Source organism: Moschus berezovskii, chromosome 22, assembly GCF_049115385.1.
Source record: "Moschus berezovskii isolate FMDL1 chromosome 22, NW_MosBer_1.0, whole genome shotgun sequence".
NCBI classification, from domain to species: domain Eukaryota; kingdom Metazoa; phylum Chordata; class Mammalia; order Artiodactyla; family Moschidae; genus Moschus; species Moschus berezovskii.
The window spans coordinates 27,152,144-27,179,519 of NC_142481.1; the positions used below are offsets into that span (position 1 = coordinate 27,152,144).

Consider the following 27,376-nt stretch of genomic DNA (forward strand, 5'->3'; position numbering starts at 1 on the left):
ATAGTTTTAAAAAAATAAATCAAAAAGAAAATTCAAAATATTCCTAAAGATAAAAAACAAATGAACCTAAAAATTCTATACTTTATGTCCAAGGTTGCCAAAATACAAGCTACAGGTCAAATCTGGCCCTTCACCTATTTCCACAGATAAAGTTTTACTGGAACACAGTCATGCTCATTTATTTACATATTACATAAGGCTGCTTTCGAGCTATGACGGCAGATGTGAATAGCTGTAACAGAGACAGTACGGATCATAAGGCCCAAAATATTTATTGCTTGCTTTTTACAGAAAAAATGTTCCAGCTCTTTCTCCAAACCAAATTAGCAGCATAACCACACAAAATTATTTCAAATGACTTGAAATATAGAACTGTATACATCCTGAGGACAAAAACAAACAAAATCCCTTAGAAACAGTAGGTTTGTTGATGATAGTAATGTTGGACTTTATATGAAAAAAGTAAATAACTGTATTAATTTTATTAGGAATCAATATTTACAGATAAAAGAAATACAAAGATAAAAATATAAAATACAGTAAAGAAGAATGGCTAGGTGGACAAACACATGTTAAAGAGTCTAGGTCATGGTATACGAGTTTTCACGGTAAAATTCCTTCAACTTTTCTATAAGCTTAAATTTTTTCTTAATGAAATGTTAGGAAAAATTTAAACTCTGTAACATTTCATTTTAGTTGGGAATATCAGTAGGAATTTTCAATTTGCTTTTTGTTTTCTAAAAATCCACATATTTCCTGGCTCTAATCATTGAAAAAGTCTGGAAGCAATGACATCTCAGTGGCAATAAATATTACTAGTGTCCATCTTGTGGTCCCTAAATATCACTTATTCTTAAAAAGAACTGCTTTCAAGCATAGAGCAAGAAATGTCTAAGATGAATCTGAATATCTTATGTCTTAAAGCAAAGAAGCAATCAAAGACTACTAGGTCACATCAAAGATTCCAACAGCTAACTTGAATGACTCCCACAGGCCACTGATGGAACAATTAAGAGTATCAAGAATAATTACTACAATAAATTGAAACATATATACACAAAAACATGACTATATAATAAAACAAAACCAAAAAATATCACGCCGTTGGCTACCTTTGGAGACTAAGACACTAATGCATTTTTCTGAAAACTGATGGATAAAAGAACAGGATGAACCTAACTGTATGAAAACTTATATGTGTGTGTGCCTCAGTACATACACAGAAAAAGATCCCAAAAGGTATACTTCAAAGTGTTAACAGTGATGATCTCTGGATGGTAGGGCTTGGGGTGATTTTTCTTTTTTGCTTCACTAAAATTTTTTTCAGAGCGAATATGTATTGTTTCTGTACTAAAAATATATTTTAAGGTTAGAAAACAATATGTAGTATATGAGATCATTTTTGTAAACAAATTATACATATATATATATATCTCCAAAATGTAATCTCTGGATTGTGGGGTTAAGGTCATTTTAATTTTCTTCTTTTAGCTTCTCTAACTTTTTTTTAAAGCTTTACTATAAGGAATATTAACTACTTCTATGAAAAGAAAAAGGAACAATAACATTTTAAAATGTTATTCAATTTAGTGAGAATCACTAAAATAGTGAGAATCAGAAGAGTAAGATTTTTCAGGACTTCTCTAAGACTGTTCAGGGCCAGTGTTCTGACCCACTGGCATGAATATCTGTTGCCCTTGAGTAATATACACCTAAACAGGAAATGAGTGCTGTCATAGCTTGTTGCCACTAACTATTAAGATCAATAAACAATCTCTAAGTAACTTCCTGTGACTTTATAAGATCTTGGAACTTAAACATGGGACACAAAGAAAGTGATTAACAAAAGCTGCTGCTGCTGCTGCTAAGTCACTTCAGTCGTGTCCGACTCTGGAAGCCCACCAGGCTCCCCCGTCCCTGGGATTCTCCAGGCAAGAACACTGGAGTGGGTTGCCATTTCCTTCTCCAATGTGTGAAAGTGAAAAGTGAAAGTGAAGTTATTAGCCCTTTTTTCTTAAGAGCCCCTTATAAAGTGGTCTCCTCTGCCCTCTTCTGGTGATAAAAATAAAAGCTACTTGAAAATAAACATGACCTTCTCTGAGAGCAGTTCTCAAAAGTGGTACAGGGTCTCAGGTTTTGAGGGCCTCCCCAAGATTCTCTCAGAAAGTCAGCAAGGTCAAAACTATTTTCATATTAATACTAAGATAGTGCCTTTTATATTCTCATTCTTTCTTGAGTATACTAAGTATGAAAATTCATTAATATGAGTTAATATTCTATATTAAAATCAACCTTTTAAGAAATTACCTCTTGTTGAGTTTTAAAGAGGAATACACAGTTATCTGAAAAGATGATGGAAATTTCCTCCCTTTCCACTTACATATATAGATGTGTGAGTCTAGATATCCATCTGTTTCAATAAAAAAAAAACTGTCATGACAGATTGAACTCAGAAGCAAATATGAAAACCCAGCTCTCTTCTAATAAGTCAGACACATAAGATTTGCAAAAGTGTAATAAAACAATGCCATTCAAAAGTAAACCAATGTTACTCTTCCAACAGTTATTTCGGTAAAATAGACTTTTTTATGTTAACATGTAACAGGTTTGTTACTGTTGCATTTAAATAAACTTAAAAGGGTTCTCTTAAAGTCTTAATTTGTAATACAATAAATATTGATATACATAACCCAAATAAAAGCTCTTTTAAGTCCTCAACACTTTTTAAGAATGTAGGAGTACTGAAACCAAAAAGTTTGAGATCTGCAGCCTTAAAACAAAGTTTTTCAAACTAGAGTCATATAGTGCTTCCACAACTTTTTGGACATTTATTTTGAGCACCAGCTGTATTGTTATTTGCTTTATTCATTTATTGCTTCAAGTTAAATCTTTTTAAACTTAAATTAGTAGTAGTTAATATACTATCCTAAGGGCTTTATGTATTTAATTCAATCCTTGCACCAACTCTGTGAGGTGTGTGTGTGTGTGTGTGTGTGTGTGTGTTAGTTGCTCAGTCATGTCCAACTCTTTGCGACCCCATGGACTGTAGCTTGACAGGCTCTGCTGTCCATGGGATTCTCCAGGCAAGAATACTGGAGTGGGTTGCCACTGCCTTCTCCTCTGTGAGGTATAGAGTATTATATTAATATCCTTATTTCCAGGTAAGAAGACTAAGGTTAAGGCATTTGACAGAGAGCATATTCAACTCTGGCAACCCAGTTCCAGAACCCAAGCTCTTGATCACTATTTGAAGCTTTTCAGCCTCAAAATGTTTCTCTGCATAGTGCCTACAACCATCCCCATCATGCTTTGGGAAATGCTGCCCTCGTAAACAAAGTTATTTATTCTTCCCCCCACAAATTTAAAAGTCTATGCTTTGTGACATTTAAAACCAGACTTCATAATTTGTGTGGTACTTTTTAGTAAATTCATACTGTAAGATAAAGGACTTTACTGGTGGTCTAGTGGCTAAGATGCTGCACTCCCAGTGCAGGGGGCCCAGGTTCGACCCCTGGTCAGGGAACTAGATCCCACATGCCGCAAGAAAGATCAAAGATCCTGCATGACACAACTAAGACCTGGTGCAGCCAAATACATATACGTGATACAGCTTCATTATATACAAATCACCAAAATTTTCAGTCCCCCAACCACCACATAATTCAATTTTAATGACTGAGTTCAATGAACATACATTTAGTCTGGCAAGTCATTTTTTTTTTAGGAAAACTACTGCTAAAATGCTGGGAAAGACCAAGGGCGAGAAGTGGGGAACAGAGGATGAGATGGTTGGATGGCATTACCAACTCAACGGACATGAGTTTGAGCAAATTCCGGGAGGTAGTGAAGGACAGAGAAGCCTGGCATACTGCGGTTCACGGCATCACAGTCAGACACAACTTAGCAACTCAACAACTGCTGAGATGACCTCAAGCAAAACTTCACTAAAACTGACAACCGCTTTCCAACTCTGCTTAACACACTTCCTAATAAGGGAAGTGGAGCTATTACTTTTACTTGCCCCACAACTGAGAACAGAGATGGAAGGCATGTGAAGAGAAGATACTTAATGCTGTAGACCTTTTAATAGCTCAAAAGGGAAAGACTCAGTATCTTCCTTCCTTTCTGTCTATTCAATTTCCATCTAGATGAATTCTCCTTCCTCTTGAATCCTTCCACAGCTCCATCCTCAGATAACTCCTTCACTAACTAATCAACTGCTACCTGTACCCTCCATTCACCACTAGTATTAATATTATCTGCTATACTGAATATCTTTGGCCTGTGTCTCCTGCACTGCAGGACCCTGGACCAGGACCCTGGTTCGATCCCTGGGTTGGGAAGATCTCCTAGAGGAGGAAATGGCAACCCACTCCAATATTCTTACCTTGGAAATACCACTGACAGAGGAGCCTGGCAGGCTACAGTCCAAAGGTTCACAAAGATTTGGACACAACTGAGCGACTGAGCACACTATATTTGGAGCACCATCTCCCCAAACAAGATACTTGAGAGCACAAGTTGTTAAATAACATTTCTTTTTTTTAAGATTTATTTGCTTTATTTATTTTTTGACTGCGGTGGGTCTCTGTTGCTGCACTCGGGCTTTCTCTAGCTGCAGAGAGCAGGGTCTGCTCTTTGCTGTGGTCTTAGGGCTTCTCACTGTGGTGGTCTCTAGAGCTCAGGCTAAGTAGTTGGGGCCCACAGGCTTCGTTGCTTGACAGCATGTGGGATCTTCCCAGACCAGGATCAAACCGGTGTCTCTTGCATTGCAAGGCAGATTCTTAACCACTGGACCACCAGGGAAGCCTAAATAATATTTCTATCTCCAAAATTACTGAGGACAGAATACTACATACAGCTGACACTCAGTAAATATTACCTCAAAAGTAGTCAATTGAAAGACCAAAAGAAGTTGAACTAGCTGGAGGTACTTTTAGCAAATACTTTCATCTTGTCTCAACACCCTCTGTCCATCAGGAACATATGAATACTTATTACGCACAGGTATTTTTGTAATTCCTTCAGTAGCTGATATGATAAAAGAAAACAGCAGAAAGATTCACACAATACAACCTATCTGTGAAAATAATATTTTATCAAATTATTCTTTTTCAAATAATAATGCTTGATTTCTCTTAAGCTAAATGAACACATGTAGAAACTCCATCACATACTCTGAGAGTTAGAGGGTCTTCCAAAAACGAAGTGTATGTACTTTGCGACAGATGACTACTTCCAGACTATTTAACTTATTTAATCCCTGTTATCAGTAATGTTCTAGATAATTGCAGTTGCTAGACAAGCAACCTCTCCACTAACAAGTTAAAAATGTATTTTGCAGTTTAATTCTTCCCTGTGGCAAAGTAGTATACATAGTTTCATACTACAGTTGAAGGCATCTGAAATTCAAATCCTGACTCTACCACTTAGGAGACTGGCATTGGGCGATTTCCAATGTACCTGAGCCTTGGTTCCTTCATCTGTAAAATGGAATACAAGTAATACCTATATCATGGGATTGTTGTGAGAATAAAAAGATCCATACTTAAATAGCACACTACAGGAGCTGACACTTAGCAGGCACTCAATTACTTTTTTTCTTCCTTTTTGCTCAGACTTCTTGGCTTGTGGGATCTTAGTTCCTCCACCACGGATTGACTCGGGCCCTCTGCAGTGAAACCAGGGAGTCCTAACCACTGGACTGGCAGGGAACTCCCCCTACTAGCTTTCACTTGCCCCTAGTATGATATACTTACTGTTTCCTGACTTTTCAAAGTTTGGGGTGGAGGTGGGGGAATCTCAAAATCTGAGACTGGGAACAAAACCTTCATGTACCTTACGTTCCTCACCCTACAAACCCCTTCCTCCAAATTGTACACTCTAATTTAAAGTAGGGCCCTATTTCATGTGTATCTTCCCCAAAGCTCCAGATAACATCAGAGGCTCCATACTGAATAATCTGCCTTGGTCTGACAAGAGGGTTCGGTAGACTTTGGTTCTAAATTCGTGTTCTGCCTCTAATCTGACCAACTGATCTTGGTCAGGTTATTTATTCTCTTTGATGAGCCGGGGGTATCCTCAGGAGTAAAAGGTGAGTGCCAAGCTACACCACTCCCAAGGTCCCTTCTGATTCTAAACTGGGAAAGATCAAAAGTGACTGTAAATCCCTATCACAGACTGTAAATCTCTAAATCCTCTCCCCAAAACGCAGCTCAAACGTCACTGCTTCCTTTCTCTGGACTCCTTGGCACTCTGTTCAAATGTCCAGTGTCCACATCAGACCCTGCGCTCTCAAGAAGCTGGGACCTCTCTGAGGAAGCTCTGGGAGACTCTCTGAGGCTGTGGCTGCAGTCCTCGCAGAGCTGCAGTGAGGACGGATGAAAACACGCACCCACGGTGCTTAACGCAGTGCCTGGCCCAAGGTAACCGCTCGAGATAACTTCGGCTAGGATCAACATTCAAGGGTTCCCATCCCTCCTTGAACCTCGGTCTCCTCAAGGGTAAAGTGACGCTGGACAGACCCTGCCCAAAGGCCCCAGGTGCAGCCCGGCGCCGAATTCCGTCCTCTCACCTCCCGGGCTCAGCAGCAGCTTCAACGCCTCCAAAATCTGCTCCAGACCACACTTTTCCAGAACCCTGCGGCAAGCAGCCTGACGGACCGCCGCCATGACTGAAGCGCAAAGCGCCACTGGCGGCCTGCGCATGCGCTTCGGCGGAACGGCGCCGCTGCTGGGCGGCGTGCGGCGGACGCACCGGGGGCGGGATCCACCAGGGGCGGGATCCACTTGGCTGGGAACGCCCCCTTTGGGAAAAAAAGTTTTCCTCTCGCCGCCTATATTTCCCTGGGGTAGGGGAAGTAAAAATAGCTAACACAAACTGTCAACGTGCACAATTTGAGAAACTCAACGTGATTAACTTCTGTAGAAAGGATGAGAAGTAGTTTATAAACATAATATGAATTTTATTCATTATGAAAACTTTTGGTCACCGAAACACTCAAGTAGTGAAGTAATCAGATGCTGCACCTTCTTATAATGAAGTTTGGTATGTAAAATAATACTCAATTGTTGAATTTCTTCACTCAAGTGATTATTTGTGCTTCCCTGGTAGTTCAGACTGTAAAGCGTTTGCTTACAATGCGGGAGACCCGGGTTCGATCCCTGGGTCGGGAAGATCCCCTGGAGAAGGAAATGGCAACCCACTCCAGTATTCATGCCTGGAAAATCCCAGAACTGAGGAGCCTGGTGGGCTACAGTCCATGGGGTCACAAAGAGTCGGACTCGACTGAGTGACTTCACTTCACTTTAGTGATATTTAGAAATAACTACTAAACACACACACCGATCGCAAATAGCTGCTCCCAATAAAAGCTCTTGCTTGCTAAGTCATTTCAGTCGTGTCCGACTCTGTGTGACCCCATAGACAGAAGCCCACCAGGCTCCCCCCTCCCCGGGATTCTCCAGGCAAGAACACTGGAGTGGATTGCCATTTCCTTCTCCAATGCATGAAAGTGAAGTCGCTCAGTCGTGTCCGACCCTCAGAGACCCCATGGACTGCAGCCCACCAGGCTCCTCCGTCCATGGGATTTTCCAGGTAAGAGTACTGGAGTGGGGTGCCATTGCCTTCTCCGAATAAAAGCTTTATCTTTGCTCTATTCAGACATTCCTGGAAAACTCAGTGTTTGTTAAAATCGTGCCACATCAAAATTGTGTTAATATGTAAAACAGAATGGGTTGGAGATATATCAGCAGTAACAGCTTTTCACTTAGAGGAATCTTGGTAGGACATTCAAAGTTCATGTTGTCTGAAAGGTATGCTACAAATCCAGGACAATGTTTCTGAGGGCAAGACTAGCATGCCTGCCTCTCCTTTCATTAAAAGTCAGTAACCTTGCCTACCATTGTCACAACTGGCTCCAACACCCACTCTGTGAGACTTCTCCCAAGAGGCTGTCCTGCTTCTCTCCGAGATCCCTTGAGTTAGCCTGACGTCATGACTGATGACTGCTCTTCAGTACTTAGCTGCTGAAAGCCTTGAGAAATGGGATGTGCTCCATATGCAAGACCATGCCACTGGGGGACAAAATGGTTAATTTAACCCTCTCCTCAGTAAGTCAGGCCCCTTCCTAGTCACTCCCATTTCTCTGGGCTCCAGCCCTATGCCATCAGCCATTTCCTACTCTCAAAGGTAACAGAATCATTTTCACGAGGCTATCTTGGGGAATCAAAGTGATATAGTTCTCAAGTATTTAGCAATGTCTGCCACAGAAGGAATGCTTAATAAATTGCACCTGGATCTTCCTCATCTCTTCCTTAAATAAAACCTACTGAAACATCTTTAAATTGGAAACTACATTTTTCAAAAAATATTTATTTGGCTGCACCAGGTCTTAGTTGTGGCAGGTGGGATCTTTACTTGCAGCCTGTGGGATCTGGTTTCCTGACCAGGGATCAAACTCAAGCCTCCGGCATTGGCAGCACAGAGTGTTATCCACTGGACTGCCAGGGGAACCCCAGCCTTGCTTCTATCTGTGCAACCCACAGTAGCTTCCCCTGACAAAGAGATCACCACATGCCACATCACACACCACATGGATAGATGTCCTTCAAAAAATTGACACAGTTTCCCCTTCCCCCTATTCAGTCCCAACAGAATGACACAAAGTTCAGAAGTAGACATTTTAATATGAAGCTTCTTTCTCTCTCCATGTTTCAAATGAGCTTCCCTACCATTTGTCTGACCTGGAATTGTGCGATCAAATAAAAGAAGTGTGACAATGGTGTAACAAAATTCTTTAATAAAATTTATAAAAAAAACAAATATTTAAGAATAATTTTTGCATCTTGAATTGCTTTCCTTTTCCACTCCCAAAGAAAATACAAAATTATCTGCACCCACACACATATACACTCAAAACTATAGTGACATTCTCTACGTAGAACTACATTAGAGTTTAAATTGCTGAAAAATCAAGACAGTTCCAAGAAGTGGTTGAGAGATGTTCCTTTTCTTCTAAAACAGTTGATAGGTAGGGAAGTAATTTAGATAAAATTCTTGTCTATGGTTGTCAAAAGTTTCTTAAAAGATGCATTTCAACTAAAAGAAGATCCAAATTAATGTACTCCCTACCCTCACCTTCCTTTGCTAACACCCTTTCAGCGAATGTTTTCTTCCTCTACAAAGGAAAAACAAATTGGATTTAAAAAATATTCTCAAGTTTCATAGCTGGAATTTGGAGCAAATGTGTCCAGACCAGCTAGCATTTTCTATAAATATCAACAAAAGCAGGCTCGGGGATTCTGTGCTTTGGGTCTGAGGATCCTGGCAAGAAACACATGTTGAGATTCCTCTAGTTCAGAATTTCCAGGGGGTGGAGGTAGAGCCACCTCAACTGTCTTCAACAACCTCAGTTGGCTCAATTGCCAGGCTTAGTGACAATTGCCCCTGCCATCTCCAAGCCCATTTTTCACATTTGCCCTCTGCTGTGCCCTCTTGCCAGCTTCTGTCTTTGGCTACAGCACTTTAGGCACTATTATAAGTCCTGGAATATATCACTCTTTCGTTTTAGAGATAAATAAACATTAGAAGTCTAGTAGTGGGACTTCCCTGGTGGTCCAGTGGTTAAGAATCCTCAATTCCCCTGTTAAGGGACGCAGGTCTGATCCCTCGTCAGGGAACTAAGATTCCCCATGTCCTGCAGTGCGGTCAAAAAAAAAAAAGTTCAGTGGCACCTGAAACTCACCACCTTTTCTGGCCCAGCCTCCCTATTTAGAACCAAAGTCCTTGTTAATGACATCCACATGACCAACATCCTTACTCAGAACAAGTTAACTGGATGGATGCCCATTACAAGTTACGTACTCAGAAGATAAAAATGAAAAACCGTTAAGCCGTTAAGGTCTTAAGAGTACACATACCCACGCAGTACATGGCCAGCCTAAGAAATAATCTTCTTTCCCTAAAAGGGCCCAATAATGTCTGCAACAGAGAAATGTAATAGAATTCAGAAGGAGGAAGAGTGGATCTCAGAACACAGGACATCAGTGCAGCGATGGGAGGAACAAAAGCACAAAATTTATATATATATATATATACACACACACAATAGGGAAATTGACCTCCCCTTCCTTTTAAAAATGAGACAAACCCCTTAAGGAAATCTGCAAGTTCCTAGCAGAACCTTCTGAGACTGAAACTATTCTTTTGAAGTATTAAAATTTATGGGTCTTTTGGACATCATCACCATGTCAAGAGTGATGAAAAGAAAAAGATCATTCAAGGAATAAGTCTAAATCATTCTAGTACACAGATTAGATCTATAAAGTGGAAATCAGGACTATGCTATCACTGATCAGTCTCTCCTCCAGAAACGTATCCCAAGTGAAGGGCGCTGACAAACAGCCAGGAGTATGTTTCCCGCATTTTCCATCACACGAGTGTAGGGACCAATCTCTCTTCCCATCAGTCCTGAGTCCCTTAGTCATCCTCGCCGCCTCCATACATGTCTGCCAGCTTCTTGAAGCGATTGCCCCATTCATTCAGGTAGTCATAGTCCTGGTCTTGGTCTGACTCTGAGGAGTTCAGGGAGCTCAGACTAGCAGCTTCGGAACCACTTCCTTCATAATCAAACACCAGCAGAGAGTCATAGGGTGGGGCGGTGGGGTCACTATCAGCTGCCTTCAGGTTCTAAAGAAGGAAGACAATAGGATCTTTTATTGAGAGGAATTGCACACCTGTCAAGCAAAATACCTTCTCTTGGTGAATAAAGCAAAATGTACACAACACACAACAATGCAACCATCCTGTAGCACGCCAGGGGCAATGAACACCAACAAAGTAAATTTAATACAGACTGGAACAGAAGATGGTCATTATATATTTCTAATGAAAGGAGAAAGTATGTAGTAGAATGTTTAAAGTGGTAAATTATACGTAGGCAGGAGAGATGAGCACCAGCCAATCCAAATGGACAGAGACTAAAAACAGTCATACCAGGATAGTCTTGTGTGCATGCTAAGTTGCTTCAGTCATGTCTGACTCTTTGCGACCCACTGGGCTTCCCTGTCCATAGGATTTGCATTCTTTTCTTTATATATATTTTCATAATTTATGTTTTTCAAATAGCAAACATTTTATTTTTGTAATTAAGAAACAGCTACAAGCACAAATAAACATAAATGGATGAAAAGACCTGATCCAGATGTATCTAAAGGGGTGGTTTAAACTGGCCCTTCCTGTTTTCCGTTTTCTCTAAGAAAACTCCCAGTGCTAAAATGGATCTGGCTTGGTCATGTCCAACACAGCTGTGCTTTTAGAGTCCCTGGTGATGACAACTCCCCTAGAAAGCTAAAAGCCATGAAGACTCACTGAAGATCAGTGGACCATCAGACCAGCCCTGAAAATCATTCCAGTGACCGAGCAAGTAATCAGGTAACATAGTTTAAGGAAACAGAACCCACTGGACTATTATTTTCCCTGGTTCGTTGCTTAATCCCACCATTTCTTCCTCATCCTACCTGAAGCTAATTAACTTAAAAGTCCTGACCAATAACCTGTAGGATGAATTTCTTTCTTGCCTAACAGTTTGCTAGAAAGATTTTGGTCCTCTGCTCTGCTCTTCCTACTTCTTGAATGGAAAACAGGCCCAAGGCTTGGAAGCGTGGCAGCCATCTTGTGATCATGAGGCAACAAGCATGAGAACAAGGATCTACATGCTTAGATCATACAGCAGAAAGATGGAAAAAGCTGATGCTCCAGCCAAACCACTTACCTCAGTCTTCTATTTGCACAAGGTATCGTATCTAGTTAAGCTTCTGGTATTTATAGTGAATGCATTTCTGACATATACAGAATGGAAGCTATTTTTCCGGCCCTCAAGTAGCCTTGCAGTTACACATTTAATATTACCTCCCAGTGCAATGCAGGGAAAGAGACCCATTAGTGAAACCAAACTGAATTTACTTTGAATCTCTTTTTCCTTCCTAATTCTATTAAATCCTTTCAAACAAGTCTCAGTTTTTCAGTATGGACTTTGCAAATTTCCAAAGACTAATTCAAAGTGCTACTAGTTCTGAAATTCAGATGAGGCACAAATTAAAAAAAAAAAAGGTGGGAAGAGGGGAGGTAGCTCAGGGATCATGCAAGATGAAAACACGGTAAAGGAAAGAACCTAAAGATTTTTTCTCACTTTTGACTCAATTGCTCCTCTCCAAATTTACAGATAAGCTTGTTGTGCCTTGACTTTTGACTGTGCTTACTTACTTCATCAATAAAGTTTCCGATTTCATCAGGATTGGCAGGGCGGGGTCGGTACTGGGGCACACTCATGAGGGTTGGTGCCACGTCATTTCGAGTCACTTCAGGCCGAGCATCCAGGCCCCTATGTAACTGGCTCAAGTCAAAGTCCTTTAGAGAAAAAGGTAAAAACAGGGTAAAGAGTGAAATAGAAACAGTCATTAACACAGGGTCATATATAGTTTACATATTATAGTACTGGACGAGGCCTCAACTGTCAGCTGCATGATACCTACAACCATGCACCAATGCAATCTGAAATGGCAGTTAGTTGTGTTTTTTCCTGAAATTGTAGTTCTCAACCTATTAGTCTCCAAAACAGCACTGGAAGGAAATATAGCATAAAAGCCTTGTGAGGAACACTTATGGGAAAAGATGGAGATTGTTTTAAGAATTTTTCAAAGGGTATGATTATTAGATTATTATTCAACAAATATTCACTCCTTTCCCACCGTATCCTCTGTGAAAAGAACAGAAATCGATTTATGTGGGGCTTTATCCTTTGACTTGCTTTGACCAATGGGACATTAAAACATGTGACAGAGGCAAAGGCTTTAAGTGTACTTTGTTGGGACAAAGAAGGCAGGAATTACATGGAACTTATATGAGTGCAAGAACAAAATAAATGCTAACAACGTTTATTAATGATGGTTAATGACAACATCTATTTTCTTGGGTAAGGTCTTTAAAATAAAAATACACAAAGTGACGGGGAACTATTTTACATGTCTGCCTTCTCCTAATCATTGCTTCCTCCAAATAAAGAGATAGCCATTAAGCTTTGTCCCATGGTTTTCAACACCCACCTGGTCTTCTTCTCCACCTCCTTCTTCATCATAGTAATACACGTTGTCCCGGGTGTCATCTTCCGGGGGCAGTAAGGGCTCTTTGACCACCCTTCTCCTCCGAACAAGTAGCAGAAGCAGCAGAATAAGGACTGGAGTAGGGAAGAGAGAGATGAGAGCCACGAATCAGCAAGGCTGTAAGCAGCAGCCGGCACAGGCTGGATAGATGGCTGTTAGGCAACTTACATGTCTTCACAGCCCTGAAGTCAATATATGCAGCACAACACAGTAGACAATTACATGGGACCTCAAGTGTGGTCTTTAACTGGACCTTAAACCCATCAGTTATTTCTCAAAATCTGGGTCAAAGTACTCCAGGAGTAGAAATGGTCCAGGTAAAGGCCTTGCAGCAGGAGCAAATAGGTGTGATTAAGGAAAGGCCAGATCAGCGTGGTTGTACCAGTCATCAGGGGAGAAAGAAGTTGGGGGTGGTCAGTGGAGGGACCTCATGCAGACCTCTGGAGGGACTATGGCTTTGATTCTGAGTGAGTTAGAGTCATTGATGGTTTGTGACCAGGGCTGTGTCAGCCTGAAGGTGATTCTTACGTACATATTATTCTTATTCAGTTATGGGGTTTGGGCACAGACTATGAAATCACATAGCACACAATGAAAAAACATCAAAAAATTTAAAAATTAAACATAAATGACAGCAAAAAAATTACTTGGCATACTTTTTATCTTAAGATAAGCTTTAAAATCTATTAATTAATTTTCAAGGATTTCATCTGATCTTGGGCTATATACAGTTAACATTGTAGGAGCGAAAGGCTGGAACACTTGCCAGCAGTACTTACTCAGAAAAGCAAGGATGCCTCCGAGGATGCCCAGGATGGCGGGAACTTGCAACCCTGCTTCGGCATAGGGCGTGGCCTTCCTGCAGTTGCTGACAATCCCATCACAGTCACACACATGCACGTCAAGTGTGGTCACCTGGTCTTTGTTCTGGTTGTCTATAAGCTTGAGATTGATTTTGTGGTCACCCACCTCTAAGGTTTTCTTTGGCTTCAAAATCAGAGATTCACGTTCTGGAGGAAGCAACAAAAATCAGGGGATTGAGAGAAAAAGTTCATTCCAGACTAAAATGATTAAGGAACTAGAGACATTCCAAAACCAAGTGAAGATGACAGCTCTTTGAGCTGCAGATTAATGGGCAGTATGTCACAGACTCAGACGGGAGGAATACAAAAGGACCTTTGGTTCAGTGTCACAAAGGTAGAAGGGAACAGGAAACATGCCTTAAAAGGGGTGACAAGTGGATACTAACTAGCAAAATTCAGAAGGGCAGGGGAGAAGAGAAGCAGAGGGACAGAGCAAAGTTTCCAAAATAAGAAAGACTCTGGTGCCCACCTTGGTCATTGTACTCAATGGTCCAGTTGACACTAGCCCCGTGTGTCAGTTCTGCTGTGAATGGGGAGGTGTTCGGGGGGAGATCGGGATCAATGATGTTGATGATGTGAGGCTCGGGATTCCTCTGGCAGAAGTCCATGGCCCGGGGTTCTGGTATGGGGCCATTGTCATTCACATCATCGAGGAACAGAAGCAGGGTGCCAGTCCCAGTGGCAGGTGGAGACCCTAGTACAGAGGAAATGTCACAGCTCAGGATGACCAATGAATCCCTGCTGCCTCCCATAAGACCGAATCCAAATCTTGTCCTGACTTTTCAGGGCTACAGCACCAAACCCCAAGCTGCCCTCCAGAGCTGCCCATCCTGCCGGTCCCCGGCCACCCTCAGCTCCTGGATGGGCAGACCTCTGACTTGCTTATTCCTCACTTTGATAACAGTTACTCAAGTTATTCCTCACACCATGGACTCCCTCTGTCTTCATACATAACTTTATTCATCCATTAAATTTATCCTCTCTATGCCAGGGTGGGAGGTGGGTAGGGAAGGGAAAGAATGAAATTAGCTTGGGATTAGCAGAGGCAAACTATTACACACAGGATGGGTAAACAACAAGGTCCTACAGTATAGCACAGGGAGTTGTATTCAATATCCTGTGGCAAATCATAATGGAAAAGAATACGAAAATGAATATATGTATATAACTAAGTCACTCTATTGTACAGAAGAAATTAATACATTATAAGTCAACTATACTTCAATGAAACTTAATATATTTTTTAAACCACTCTAAAAATTCATCACAGGACTTCCCCAGGTGGTCCAGTGGCAAAGAATCTGTACTCCTGATGCAGGGTTCACGGGTTCAATCCCTGGTCAGGGAACTAGATCCCGCATGCCACAAATAAAACCCTGCATGCCACAAGGAATATTGAAGAGCCTACATGCGGAAACAAAGACCTGACGCAGCCAAATAAATAAAGGGAAAAAAAAAATCCTATTGACCCCTACTCATTCACCTTCTCTGAACTTCTAAGGCTTTAGGGTCATTATCACAGAGTGGAACATTTTAAAATCACTGCAAATCGATTTTCAAACAAAATTTGGACATTTGTAGATATTTCTGTTTGTATTTCTTTCACATCCTGACATAGCACTTGGTAATACAAAAGGAAGGTCCTCAAGGAATCATAGGGGGAAAAAGTCCAGAGGAATATATCTCAAATCCATAAATATTTATACCTGGGTGGCTGTAGTGATTTTTTCTTAACCTCTCAAATTGTGAATTAAAGAAATTTACCATTTTAACCATTTTTAAAATTTACAGTTCCATAGTGTTGGTATAATAACATGCTGTGAAACAGCTCTCCATAATCTTATCTCACAAAACTCAATTCTGTACCCACTAAACAATTTCTCATTTCCCCTTCCAGTTCCTGGGAACCACCGTTCTACTTTGTTTCTATGAATCTGACCACATTAATATCTCATCTAAGTGGAATCACACAGTATTTGTCATTTTGCGACTCGTTTATTTCACTAAGCACAATGTCCATTGGGGAGAGAGAGGGAAAGAGACTTAACCAGAGGAACTAGCAGTTCTCTTTAACAGTTCTGAATATCTGTCAGAGGGAAACACTTGCCCCCAGAGGCATGTACAAGGATGTTTACTATCATTCACAGAAATAATGGAGAACTGGCAACAACCCTGGTGTCTTTTAATGTGTGAACGGTTAAATTATGCTATATCCACACAGGGTTTCTGTAGTAGCTTAGCTTCCAGAGAATCATCCGCATCACGTTTTACTGAAGAGAGGCAGATCTACAATGTGCCAAGATAGATCTCTGGGTCTTCAAGGCATATGTTCAAGGGAAAAAAATCATACATGCATATGATAATGTGAAGTCAAGTGGGCCTTAGAAAGCATCACTACAAACAAAGCTAGTGGAGGTGATGGAATTCCAGTTGAGCTATTTCAAGTCTTGAAAGATGATGCTGTTAAAGTGCTGCACTCAATATGCCAGCAAACTTGGAAAACTCAGCAGTGGCCACAGGACTGGAAAAGGTCAGTCTTCATTCCAATCCCAAAGAAAGGCAATTCCAAAGAATGTTCAAACTACCGCACAATTGCACTCATCTCACATGCTAGTAAAGTCATGCTCAAAATTCTCCAAGCGAGGCTTCAGCAATATGTGAACTGTGAACTCCCAGTGTTCAAGCAGGTTTTAGAAAAGGCAGAGGCACCAGAGATCAAATTGCCAACATCCGCTGGATAATGGAGAAAGCAAGAGAGTTCCAGAAAAACATCTATTTCTGCTTCATTGACTATGCCAAAGCCTTTGACTGTGTGGATCACAGTAAACTGTGGAAAACTCTGAAAGAGATGGGAATCCCAGACCACCTGACCTGCCTCTTGAGAAACCTGTATGAAGGTCAGGAAGCAAAAGTCAGAACTGGACATGGAACAACAGACTGGTTCCAAATAGGAAAAGGAGTGCGTCAAGGCTGTATATTGTCACCCTGTTTATTTAACTTATATGCAGAGTACATCATGAGGAACGCTGGGCTGGAAGAAGCACAAGCTGGAATCAAGATTGCCGGGAGAAATATCAATAACCTCAGATATGCAGATGACACCGCCCTTATGGCAGAAAGTGAAGAGGAACTAAAAAGTCTCTTGATGAAAGTGAAAGAGGAGAGTGAAAAGGTTGGCTTGAAGCTCAACATTCAGAAAACAAAGATCATGGCATCTGGTCCCATCACTTCGTGGGAAATAGATGGAAAAACAGTGGAGACAGTGTCAGACATTATTTTTGGGGGCTCCAAAATCACTGCGGATGCTGATTGCAGCCATGAAATTAAAAGACGCTTATTCCTTGGAAGGAAAGTTATGACCAACCTAGACAGTATATTAAAAAGCAGAGACATTACTTTGCCAACCAAGGTCCGTCTAGTCAAGGCTATGGTTTTTCCCATGGTCATGTATGGATGTGAGAGTTGGGCTGTGAAGAAAGCTGATCGTCAAAGAATTGATGCTTTTGAACTGTGGTGCTGGAGAAGACTCTTAAGAGTCCTTTGTACTGCAAGGAGATCCAACCAGTCCATTTTAAAGGAGATCAATCCTAGGTGTTCATTGGAGGGACCGATGCTAAAGCTGAAGCTGCAATACTTTGGCCACCTCATGCGACGAGTTGACTCACTGGAAAAGACTCTGATGCTGGGAAAGGTTGGGGGCAGGAAGAGAAGGGGACGATAGAGAATGAGATGGCTGGATGGCATTGCCAACTCTATGGACATGAGTTTGAGTGAACTCCGGGAGTTGGTGATGGACAGGAAGGCCTGGCGTGCTGTGATTCATGGGGTTGCAGAGAGTCGGACACGACTGAGCGACTGAACTGAACTGAACTGATGATAATGGTATTTTTTGTAAAAAAACAAAAATAGGCTATAAACCAGACAGTAGTTTTATAATAAACCATATTTCCATATGTATATAAATGTATTTGAAAAGAGTCTGGAAGGAGCCACGCTTCACTAATGGCGATGATAATACAAATAAATGACAGTCCTTACAGAGCATAGAATAGGTTAGCAGGCACTCTTCCAAACACTTCTACCTAAATTTAACCTAGATAGGGTATTATCATTTTGTCAGATAAAAGAAATAAGAGACATAAAAATTAGGTAATAAGTTCAAGTTCACACAGGTATTAAGCTTTGGTCCTAGGATCTAAGCCCAGGTCGTCTGGCTCCCATGGGGTTACAGAGCGAGTAGTAAAAAGGAACTTCTCCTTGACCTAAATTCTGTGCATTTTGGACAATTCTTTTGAAAATGCTTTAAGAATGAAAGAAAAAAGAAAGAACTCATGCCTCCAAAAGGACAGGGACAAGGAGGTAAACTATTTAGGAGCGGGCGACAGCAAACACTCTATGGTAGGGGCATCCTCACCATTGTCAGTGGCTATAATGAGGGCCGTGTATGTGCTGTTCTTCACATGCTCAACATCCTCTCTGTCCAACTCAGCCCGAGTGGAAATGGCACCCGTGTCCGGATTAATCTCCAGCCAGTTGGCAGCGTCCCTCCAAATCCGATACCTGGAAAGACACAAGCTCTGGTTTAGAACAGGAACAGTGAACAGCCAGCAGATAGCTGAAGAAGGTGAAGGTTCCTCTTTGTTGATATAACTTTGCTTCCCTATTTCATTAAAAAAAAAAAAAAATCACATCTATAGAAATTCTGCCAGAAAGGTTTGAGGACCATCCACATACCCTTCACCCAGATTCACCCATTGTCAGGATTTTGCCGTATGCATAAATGGATGCACATATAGACATAAATTCTTGTTTTGCTAAACCATTTGAGAATAAGTTGCAGACACCATGTTCCTTTACTGATGAATACCTCAGCTTGTTTTCTCCTAATAACAGAGGCATTCTCCTATATAACTATAATTTGATCTTCAGTTTCAGGAAACATCACGTCATACATGGTATATGTTCAAACTGTCAGCTTCGCCAGCACTGTCCTTCACAGCACCCCCACTCACCCCTGCCCAATTCAGAATCTAATCCAGGATCAGACACGGCATTTAAATGTCAGATTCCTGTCTTTTCTTCATAAACAGTTTGTGGCTATGTTTTTCATTTTGCTTTAATTTATTTACTTGGCTGCTCCAGGTCTCAGCTGTGGCACCCAGGATCTTTCGTTGCGGTGCGTGGACTCGTTAGTTGTGGTGTGCAGGCTCGTTAGTCATGGCACTTGGGCTTAGCTGCTCTCCATGTGCCAAGTAGGATCTTAGTTCCCCAACCAGGAATTGAACCCATGTTTTCTGCATTGCAAGGCTGATTCTTAACCATTGGACCACCAGGGAAGTCCAAGACATCAGGTTTCTTTAGTTTCTCTCAGACCAGCCCCTGAAGGGTACAGTAGTTCCCAACTGGTCACTATATGGCACCCAGCATCTCTGCCATGAGCATTTGGAGATCTGTGTTGACACAGTGACTTGGAGATGTGTTGTACTATTGGCATTTAATGGGAAGTGCCAGGGAGGGTACAGTTCCCTCTGGTCTTACACAGTCAAAAATAAATAAATGAAAATGCCAAGAAAATCTTGTTAAGCAGCATCTCATTAGGAATACCAGAATCAGAAGAAACATACGCAGGAAAAACAGATACACTGCCCAATTACCTATCAAGGTCATGGAAAGGCTCAGAAAGGGAAATAAAGCAAGTGAAGGGAAAGGGTAATCATGGACTTATCCTCAGGACCTAAGGTGCACAGCAATGACCTACATGCACAGAGTGGTCTTTATTCCAGGGATAAGGCTCTCTGCAAACATTATTAAGACTTGGTCCTTTAACTTCCCCCAAAGAGATGCTTTGGACATCTGTTTCACTACCACAAGCTAAAATATCAACATAGACTGGAAAACATAGAATCCAAGGCTTTACTTCCAAAACAAAAATCCTATAATACCATGTCACTAACAGTCAAGGCTATGGTTTTTCCCGTGGTCATGTATGGATGTGAGAGTTGGACTGTGAAGAAAGCCGATCGCCGAAGAATTGGTGATTTTGAACTGTGGTGTTGCAGAAGACTCTTGAGAGTCCCTTGGACTGCAAGGAGATCCAACCAGTCCATCCTAAAGGAGATCAGTCCTGGGTGTTCACTGGAAGGACTGATGCTGAAGCTGAAGCTCCAATACGACGAGTTGACTCATTGGAAAAGACTCTGATGCTGGGAGGGATTGGGGGCGGGAGGAGAAGGGGATAACAGAGAATGAGATGGCTGGATGGCATCACCGACTCGATGGAGGTGGGTTTGAGTGAACTCCGGGAGTTGGTGATGGACAGGGAGGCCTGGCGTGCTGTGATTCATGGGGTCGCAAAGAGTTGGACACGACTGAGCGACTGAACTGAACTGAATACACCTAGCAAAAATCATAAATACTTAATAATGTCTATTCTATGTGCAAGTTTCTCTATTTGCCTCAAGGCTGTTTTTTACAGTTGGATTGTTTGAATCTGTCTTCAGGCATAGTCTATACATTACAGTTGCTTGATTTGTCTCTTAATTAACATCCTTAATCTATGGAAGATTAAGACCCTCACCTCTTTGCCATTATTTGTTGAAGAAACCCAGTCATTGGACATAGAGCTCCCATATTCTGTATTTGACTGACTGCTTCCTTGTGGCATTTAACTTGTTCATTCTCTGCAATGCATCTAAATCAGATCCTAAGGCTTGATTAGATTCTGTTTCAGCCTTTCTTGTCTCTCTCGAATATTTAAGTTGTACATGCTATTGAATCACATTGAGTGGCGCATCATATTGGGCTGTCCTTGCTTTTTCAGTAGATGTTAAAATCTATCAGGAGGTTTGGATGATCCCAGCTGAGTTCCTCCATTAAAAACTTCTCATTGTCCTTAATCCCATTGCTTCTAGCAGCCATGAGGATCACTACCCGGAACCTTTACCTGGTCCATCCTGTACCGTGCACACACACAGTTTAAAGGTATTTATGAGTCATTCCAATCAGGATGCCAGGATAACCTCACTTCCCAGGATAGCCTCAAAAGTTGAGGTTGCACTTAAACTCTTTTTGTTCCATTTACATATAATAAGTTACAGGCAATGATACTAGAACACAAACACCCCTCCCCTAAACATGAATGTGCTCAGTTAATCACTAAGCCTGACTCTACTCTGGATTCGCATAACTTTTTCTTAGTAGTTTAGAGCATTCTGACAGTTTCCTCCAAAGTAAATATTAACTGACAGGAATCTCTCTCTGAGAAGAGGAAGTGGGCATACTGATCAAGGTCTTTGTTATCCCTGGAAAACATGACCCAGATGTGCCATGCTTGGATTTGTGCTTATAGTTTTCCCTTTGTGCTTCTACCACTGTCACACTGGAACACCAAGCATGCAATCAGACCCAGCCCTCAAAAGAAGAAGAACGTTCTTTTTCATACATGGCCACAAGGGTATTGTTGTAGGTTGATTTGTCTGTGTGCTTTCAGCATCTGTGGCTGTGATTTATATTACAGAGGTATCTTCCAAGTTAGAGGAAAAAAAGAAACAGTAAGCTACTTTCAACACAATGCCATGTATGTAAATAAAAACCACATTTCCATTATAGTTTGTGAAAGAAGTACAGTAAATCTACAATGCTGACTATGGAGGAAATGGAAAAGGTGTGGGAAATGGGGGCAAAAGGCAGGAAAACAAAAAGAAAAAAGCCAGGGACTTCCTTGGTGGTTCAGTGGTTAAGAATCTGCCTTCCAATGCATGTGACACAGTTCGATCCCTGGTTGGGGAACTAAGATCCCATATACTGTGGGGCAACTAAGTCCATGCACCCCAACTAGAGAAGCCCACACAACACAGTGAAAGATTCCACATATGACATATATGTACGACTGGGTCCCTTCACTGTTCACCTGAAACTATCACAACACTGTTAATCGGCTATACCCCAATACAAAATAAAAAGTTTAAAAAAAAAAGATTCCACATGTGCAACAAAGATCCTGTGTGTTGCGACTAAGGCCTGATGCAGCCAAATAAATATTCAATAAATAAGCAAGCAAGTCAAACAAGATAAAGGTCTTACACAGACCAACGATGATAAAATGTCACGAACAAAATCGTTTACACACATACATATGCACACATCCAATTGCTCCAAGTCTATGGAAAGTCCCTCACACTTACGTGATCTTCTGTTCCATAAATGTATCTGGCTCCCGGGCGGTATAGGATGTGATCTCCAGGCCCACGCCAAAGTCCTCGGGTACTTCCACTCTCTTTTGAGGAGGCACAAAGATGGGGGCTTCATTCACATCTATCACATCCACAGTGACGGTGGCTGTGGAAGTGGGGAGAGTGACTTCAAAGGGGGCCACATTTGTCACTGCCACGTACAGGATATACTGCTGCTTGGCCTCAAAATCCAAGCCCTAGAGAATAGAAAAACCAAGTTTAAAAAATACATTCTATGTTAAAAAAAACACACACACACATTAAATACTTTTTAGTTAGCAATATATCAGTGGTTCTAAAATCTGGCTGTAGTAATAAGAATTAACTTGAGGGACTTCCCTGCTGATTCAGTGGCAGAGGCTCTGAGCTCCCAGTGCAGGGAGCCTGGGTTCAATCCCCGATTAGGGAATGAGATCCCACATGCCACAACTAAGACCCAGCACAGCCAAATAAATAAAAAAATTTTATAAAGGAAAAGAATTAACTTGAGAACTTGTTTTTTTTGGCCATGCAGCGGGTGGGATATTAGTTCCCTCATCAGGGACTGAACCTGGGCCCTTGGCAGTGACAGCGCAGAATCCTAAGCACTGGGCTGCCAAGAAATTCCCTTGAGAAAACAGACGCCTGGGTCCTAACCCCAGAGCCAGTGAATAGGAATCTCTGAGGCTGGGGTCTGGACGCTGGTATTTTTAAAAAGCGCCCAATGACTAATATGCAACCGGATTCACGGTGAGGTCCCCAGGAAGAGAATAAAGATGAATTAACATGAAATCTCAAGAGGGAAGCCTAATAAACATAGCCCACCGAGTCATTTATTAACCCAAGACGAGTAAGAATGTTCACATTCTATGCTGACAAGCTGTTTGTGTGGCTGCCTGGCAATCTCTTTAAACCCAGTAAGTTTAGTGGCAAAAACATGAAGTTCAGAATCAGTGAGCTCAAATCCTGGCCAGGACATTTCCTAGCTGTGTGATTTAAGCAACTGAACCTCAGGGCCTATTTCCACATATAAATATGTAAGAAAAGAAACTCTTGCAGAGGCACTGTAAGGAATGAACTAGAACTGTTACGAAGGACCTTATACATGAATGGAACTATCTTCTTTTTTTGACAGAATAACATGAGAAAACCTTGACATCAAATGTTTAGTGGGAGAAAAGACTATTTACTAAGTGATTCACAAATGAAGCAGTTCCTCACTTGCTCAAGGGGAGGTCAAACCTCTGGGGATAATCTTGGGATTCATTAACTCTTTGACTAATTTCAAGAAGGAAATCACTCAGCTTCTTAGGGTTTGAGTTTCCTAGACATTTTTCACAGTCATATCTGTCCCACTTCTAAAGTCATCTGGCAAAATAGCAGTAACCATAAACCATTTTTCTTCTAATCAGCAAAACAGTTGTGGGAGATGGGCAAATGTTTCAGAGAAAGAGTGTATTAAAAGAGACAGATATGTATGGCTAAGTCTCTTCGCTGTTCACCTGAAGCTACCACAATACTGCTTATCAGCTATACCCCAATACAAAATAAACAGCTTTAAAAAATTGTATTTTTTAAAATGGTATTTCCTAGTAGTCCAATGAGTCCTAGGCTCTCACTGCCAAGGGCTCAGGTTCAATCCCCGGTCAAGGAACTAAAATCCCACAAGTCATGAGGTGTGGGGGGAAAAAAAAAGCAAAAACATTTAGGGTGCTATGTAGTAGCTTCTTGACTTCCCACATGAGCCCGAAGAGTCACTGCAAACCCCAAATGGTCCACTGGAAACTGGGAGAGCCATCTACCCGACTCCACCCAGGCCACGCCAGGCTACACTGGAGAAGGCATCAGGGACAAGGGTCATTGGCTGGGTGGTCAATTTCTGCATCTTACAGGAACCATACAAACCTTAGCTGTTTTCAGAGTGCCTTCATTGGTGACTGGGTCTGTGACGACGATAAATTGCTTCTCGTTATCGTTTAATACTGTATAAACAGCCTCCCATGCCGGGGTGTTGGGGATGTCGGCATCGGTCACTGTGAGTGTGGTGATGGCCACATTAGCCTCGTTCTCAGGCACCGACCCCACATACTGAGGAGCAAAGGGAAAGATGGGTCACTTAGGATGTACTTAGACCCAGCAGTGGAGCCAGGACTCAGGGATCTAAAGGAGTCCTTTCTTGAGCCCACACCTTGAGAAGAGTCTGGGAGAAGTGCCCACTCTACCAGCATGATCCTTATTTCTTGTCAGTGGAGCAACCGGCACTTAGGTGCCCTGTGGGTACCTGAAAGAGCCAAGGCTCTACCTGTCCACACCCCTCAGCACATGCTGGCCCAGGTGCTGACACTTGTTTATCCCCTGCTTCCCTCTGCTCCCATCGCTCTCAGTGGCACCAGTAATTTTTATAAAAGTCTGGCCATTATAACCTCCTGCCCTTTGATAACATCCCACTGCACTTAGGATACATCCTGAAATTCTAAATTCATTTCACAAGGTTCTGTAGGAGGCAGTTTCATTTGGCTCACTACACTATTTTTCAGTTCTTGGTATGCAGCAAGCTTTCTCTTGATTTGGGGCATCAAACTGTCGGAAGCTTCTCTTGAACTCATAAAGCCTAGGCTAGGGTGGCAGACACTGCTGTCTACTGAATATCCGTTCTCTTCTTCTCTAACATTAATACATGGTTGATGGCAGCAACATGCCCAGATAAAATACTGTATTTCCAGTGTTCCTTTGCAGACAGCAGTAGCTAATGAGAGATAAATGAAATTTATAGGATGGGTCTTCACAGAAATAATAAAACTTGACTTAGCATCAAAGTCATAGGTACCTCTCACCTTTCCCTTCTTTCTGAACAAACCACAGACACAGCTGGAGCTCCATGTGCCATCTTGGGCCACAAAGTGACACTGGGGATAGAATCCATGCACCAAGGATGGAAGGAGACTGGATAAAGGAGGCTTGGTTTCTATTGACAGAGTGGACCATGTACCTCTGAGTCTTTCAAAGTGTAGAAAAAGGCAACCCTATTTGTTTAAACTGTTAATAGTCAAATCCCTGTTACTAACCATTAAGCTGGTTTCTAAGGAACCCTAGCTAGACTCTAAGCTCCATGAGAACAGAATTATCGTCTGCTGTGTTTGTGATACTATGAGAGGATATTTATTCAATAGATAAAACCTAGTAAGATCTGCTACCAAGATGTCCAATATGAGGACATGGATTTAGGAGGTGCATTTTGCAACTTCAGAAACCTAGGCCAACAGGCATCAGGCTGAGGATGACAGACAACTGGCACCCCGACCCGCTTGCTGTTTAGCTTGAAGTTGACTAGTCTGGGAAAAGTTACCTAAGGGTTCACCCTGAGATACTGGGAAACAACCAAGGACCTTTCTTTGGAGACTGTCTAAGAAGGGGAAGGGTTACCGTGGTCGGGTCGAAGCTGGGAGCATTATCATTGATGTCCAGGACCGTGATAATGGCCATTCCAGTTGTGCTCAAGCCTCCGCCGTTAAGGTCTGCTGCTTGGATCTTGAGGGTGTATGTGGGAAAAGTCTGCAGAGATCAAACACAGCCGAGTCAGGACCCACAGCTACATCAGGTCCCACCCGGCTCCCAGCAGAGAAAAAGATTACTTTTTCATCTGTTTAAATGCCAATAACTCCACCTGCCTGCCTGGCCTCAAGTCTCTAGACAAACACTGAGATGCAAAGCTCAGACCATCACCAGGCTAAATGGCAACCAGTCTTGGCAGAGTTTAGCGCCATCCAGGAAATCAAGTTAATGTGTATCTGCCCTCCACACCCTCTGGATCCTCCTGACCCCTGACCTCCCGGTCCAGCCCGGTGGTGAGCACGCTGATGACGCCGGATTTGTCGTTGATGGTGAACATTTCTGTAGGCTCTTGGGTGAGGATTTTGTAAGCGATGGCAGCATTGTAGGTGTTCACGTCGTCATCTGCATCTGTGGCCGTGACCTGCATCACAGAGGTTCCTGGAAGCAAAGATTCATTTCCAAAATTCTGACTGAAGTGCTAGTGGAGGAAGAATGCATTCTACCAGATGAATGAACGGTGTTCCCAGAACCCAGCTGGTTCAACTGAAACATTTTGGTTCAAATGAAACATTTTTTGCTCTGTCTCATACACTAAATGAATAGTGCATGAGAGGAAAAACCCCAGAAATTTCCACAATTCGCTTCTTAGCCATATTTCCACCTGAGAGAATGGTCATCTGAGATCACTGCCTTCAAGGTGGAAGGAAATATTTATAACATTCGTGACAAAGCACTAGTTACCAGGATACGAAATAACTCTTTAAGAATCAATAGGCAGGGAATTCCCTAGTTGTCCAGTGGTTAGGACTCTGTGCTCTCACTGCCAAGGGCCTAGGTTGAATCTCTGGTTGGGGAAGTAAAAGTCCCCAAACCGAACATTAGGGCCAGGAGGGGGAGAAGGAGAGAACCAATAGACAAAAGACAAAAAGCCCAAGAGAAAAAAAAAGGGCAAAAGACCTGAACATATAAGTTGTAAAGGAACCCAAATGGTCAGCAAACATATGATGCTTCTTTATTCCATTAATAATCATAGAAATGCCATTTTACACTACACGGAGATATAATCACATACTCAACAGACTGGCCAAAAAGAAGTCTTACAACTCCATAATGTATATTGCTGGTAGGAGTGTAAATTGGTTCAACCACCTTAGAAAACTGTTTGTCACCATGTAGAAAAGTAAGCAAAACTAACAAGACGTTACCCAGCGTTAAGTACACACATCAGAAAAGATGAATGAAAGTAGGGGAATAATTATCACAAAAGTCAGGGTGAAAGTTGCTCAGTTATGTCCAACTCTTTGCGACCCCACGGACTATACAGTCTATGGAATTCTCCAGGCCAGAATACTAGAGGGAGTAGCCTTTCCCTTCTCCAAGGGATCTTCCCAACACAGGTCTCCCGCGTTGCGGCGGATCTTTACCAGCTGAGTCACAAGGGAAGCCCATAAAAGTCAGGGTAGTGGCTGCCTTTAGGGGACAGAGAGAAAAATGTGATCAGGAAGGGACTGTACAGGGCCCGTAAACTACTAACAAGATCTGTTACCTTTTCTTGGCTGCACAGCATGGGGAATCTTTAGTTCCCCAACCC

At 42.0% G+C, this 27,376-nt stretch overlaps 2 protein-coding genes across 6 annotated transcripts in view; both read right to left on the reverse strand.

Annotated features, from left to right (window-relative positions):
- TANGO6 (transport and golgi organization 6 homolog) overlaps positions 1-6,729 on the reverse strand; it is a 180,659-nt gene extending 173,930 nt beyond the window's left edge. For 4 of the 5 annotated variants that reach the window (XR_016035983.1, XM_088830977.1, XM_088830975.1 and 1 more), the window contains exon 1: positions 6,575-6,729. Coding sequence is in view for 4 of the 5 variants with exons in the window: in XM_088830977.1 (XP_088687103.1) it covers positions 6,575-6,707 (133 nt within the window). In the remaining variant the exon portion in view is untranslated. The remainder of the gene's footprint in view (positions 1-6,574) is intronic. The other variant, XM_088830976.1, reaches the window with a different exon arrangement.
- A 2,054-nt stretch (positions 6,730-8,783) lies between these two features.
- The window catches only part of CDH1 (cadherin 1), a 79,054-nt gene continuing 60,461 nt past the window's right edge, over positions 8,784-27,376 (reverse strand). The window contains exons 7-16 of the mRNA XM_055412437.2: positions 26,060-26,223; positions 25,657-25,785; positions 24,139-24,321; positions 22,207-22,451; positions 18,438-18,583; positions 14,493-14,717; positions 13,940-14,170; positions 13,104-13,234; positions 12,265-12,408; positions 8,784-10,689 (exon numbers count right to left, since the gene is read on the reverse strand). Coding sequence (XP_055268412.1) covers positions 10,480-10,689; positions 12,265-12,408; positions 13,104-13,234; positions 13,940-14,170; positions 14,493-14,717; positions 18,438-18,583; positions 22,207-22,451; positions 24,139-24,321; positions 25,657-25,785; positions 26,060-26,223 — 1,808 coding nt within the window. The 3' untranslated portion in view covers positions 8,784-10,479. The remainder of the gene's footprint in view (positions 10,690-12,264; positions 12,409-13,103; positions 13,235-13,939; positions 14,171-14,492; positions 14,718-18,437; positions 18,584-22,206; positions 22,452-24,138; positions 24,322-25,656; positions 25,786-26,059; positions 26,224-27,376) is intronic.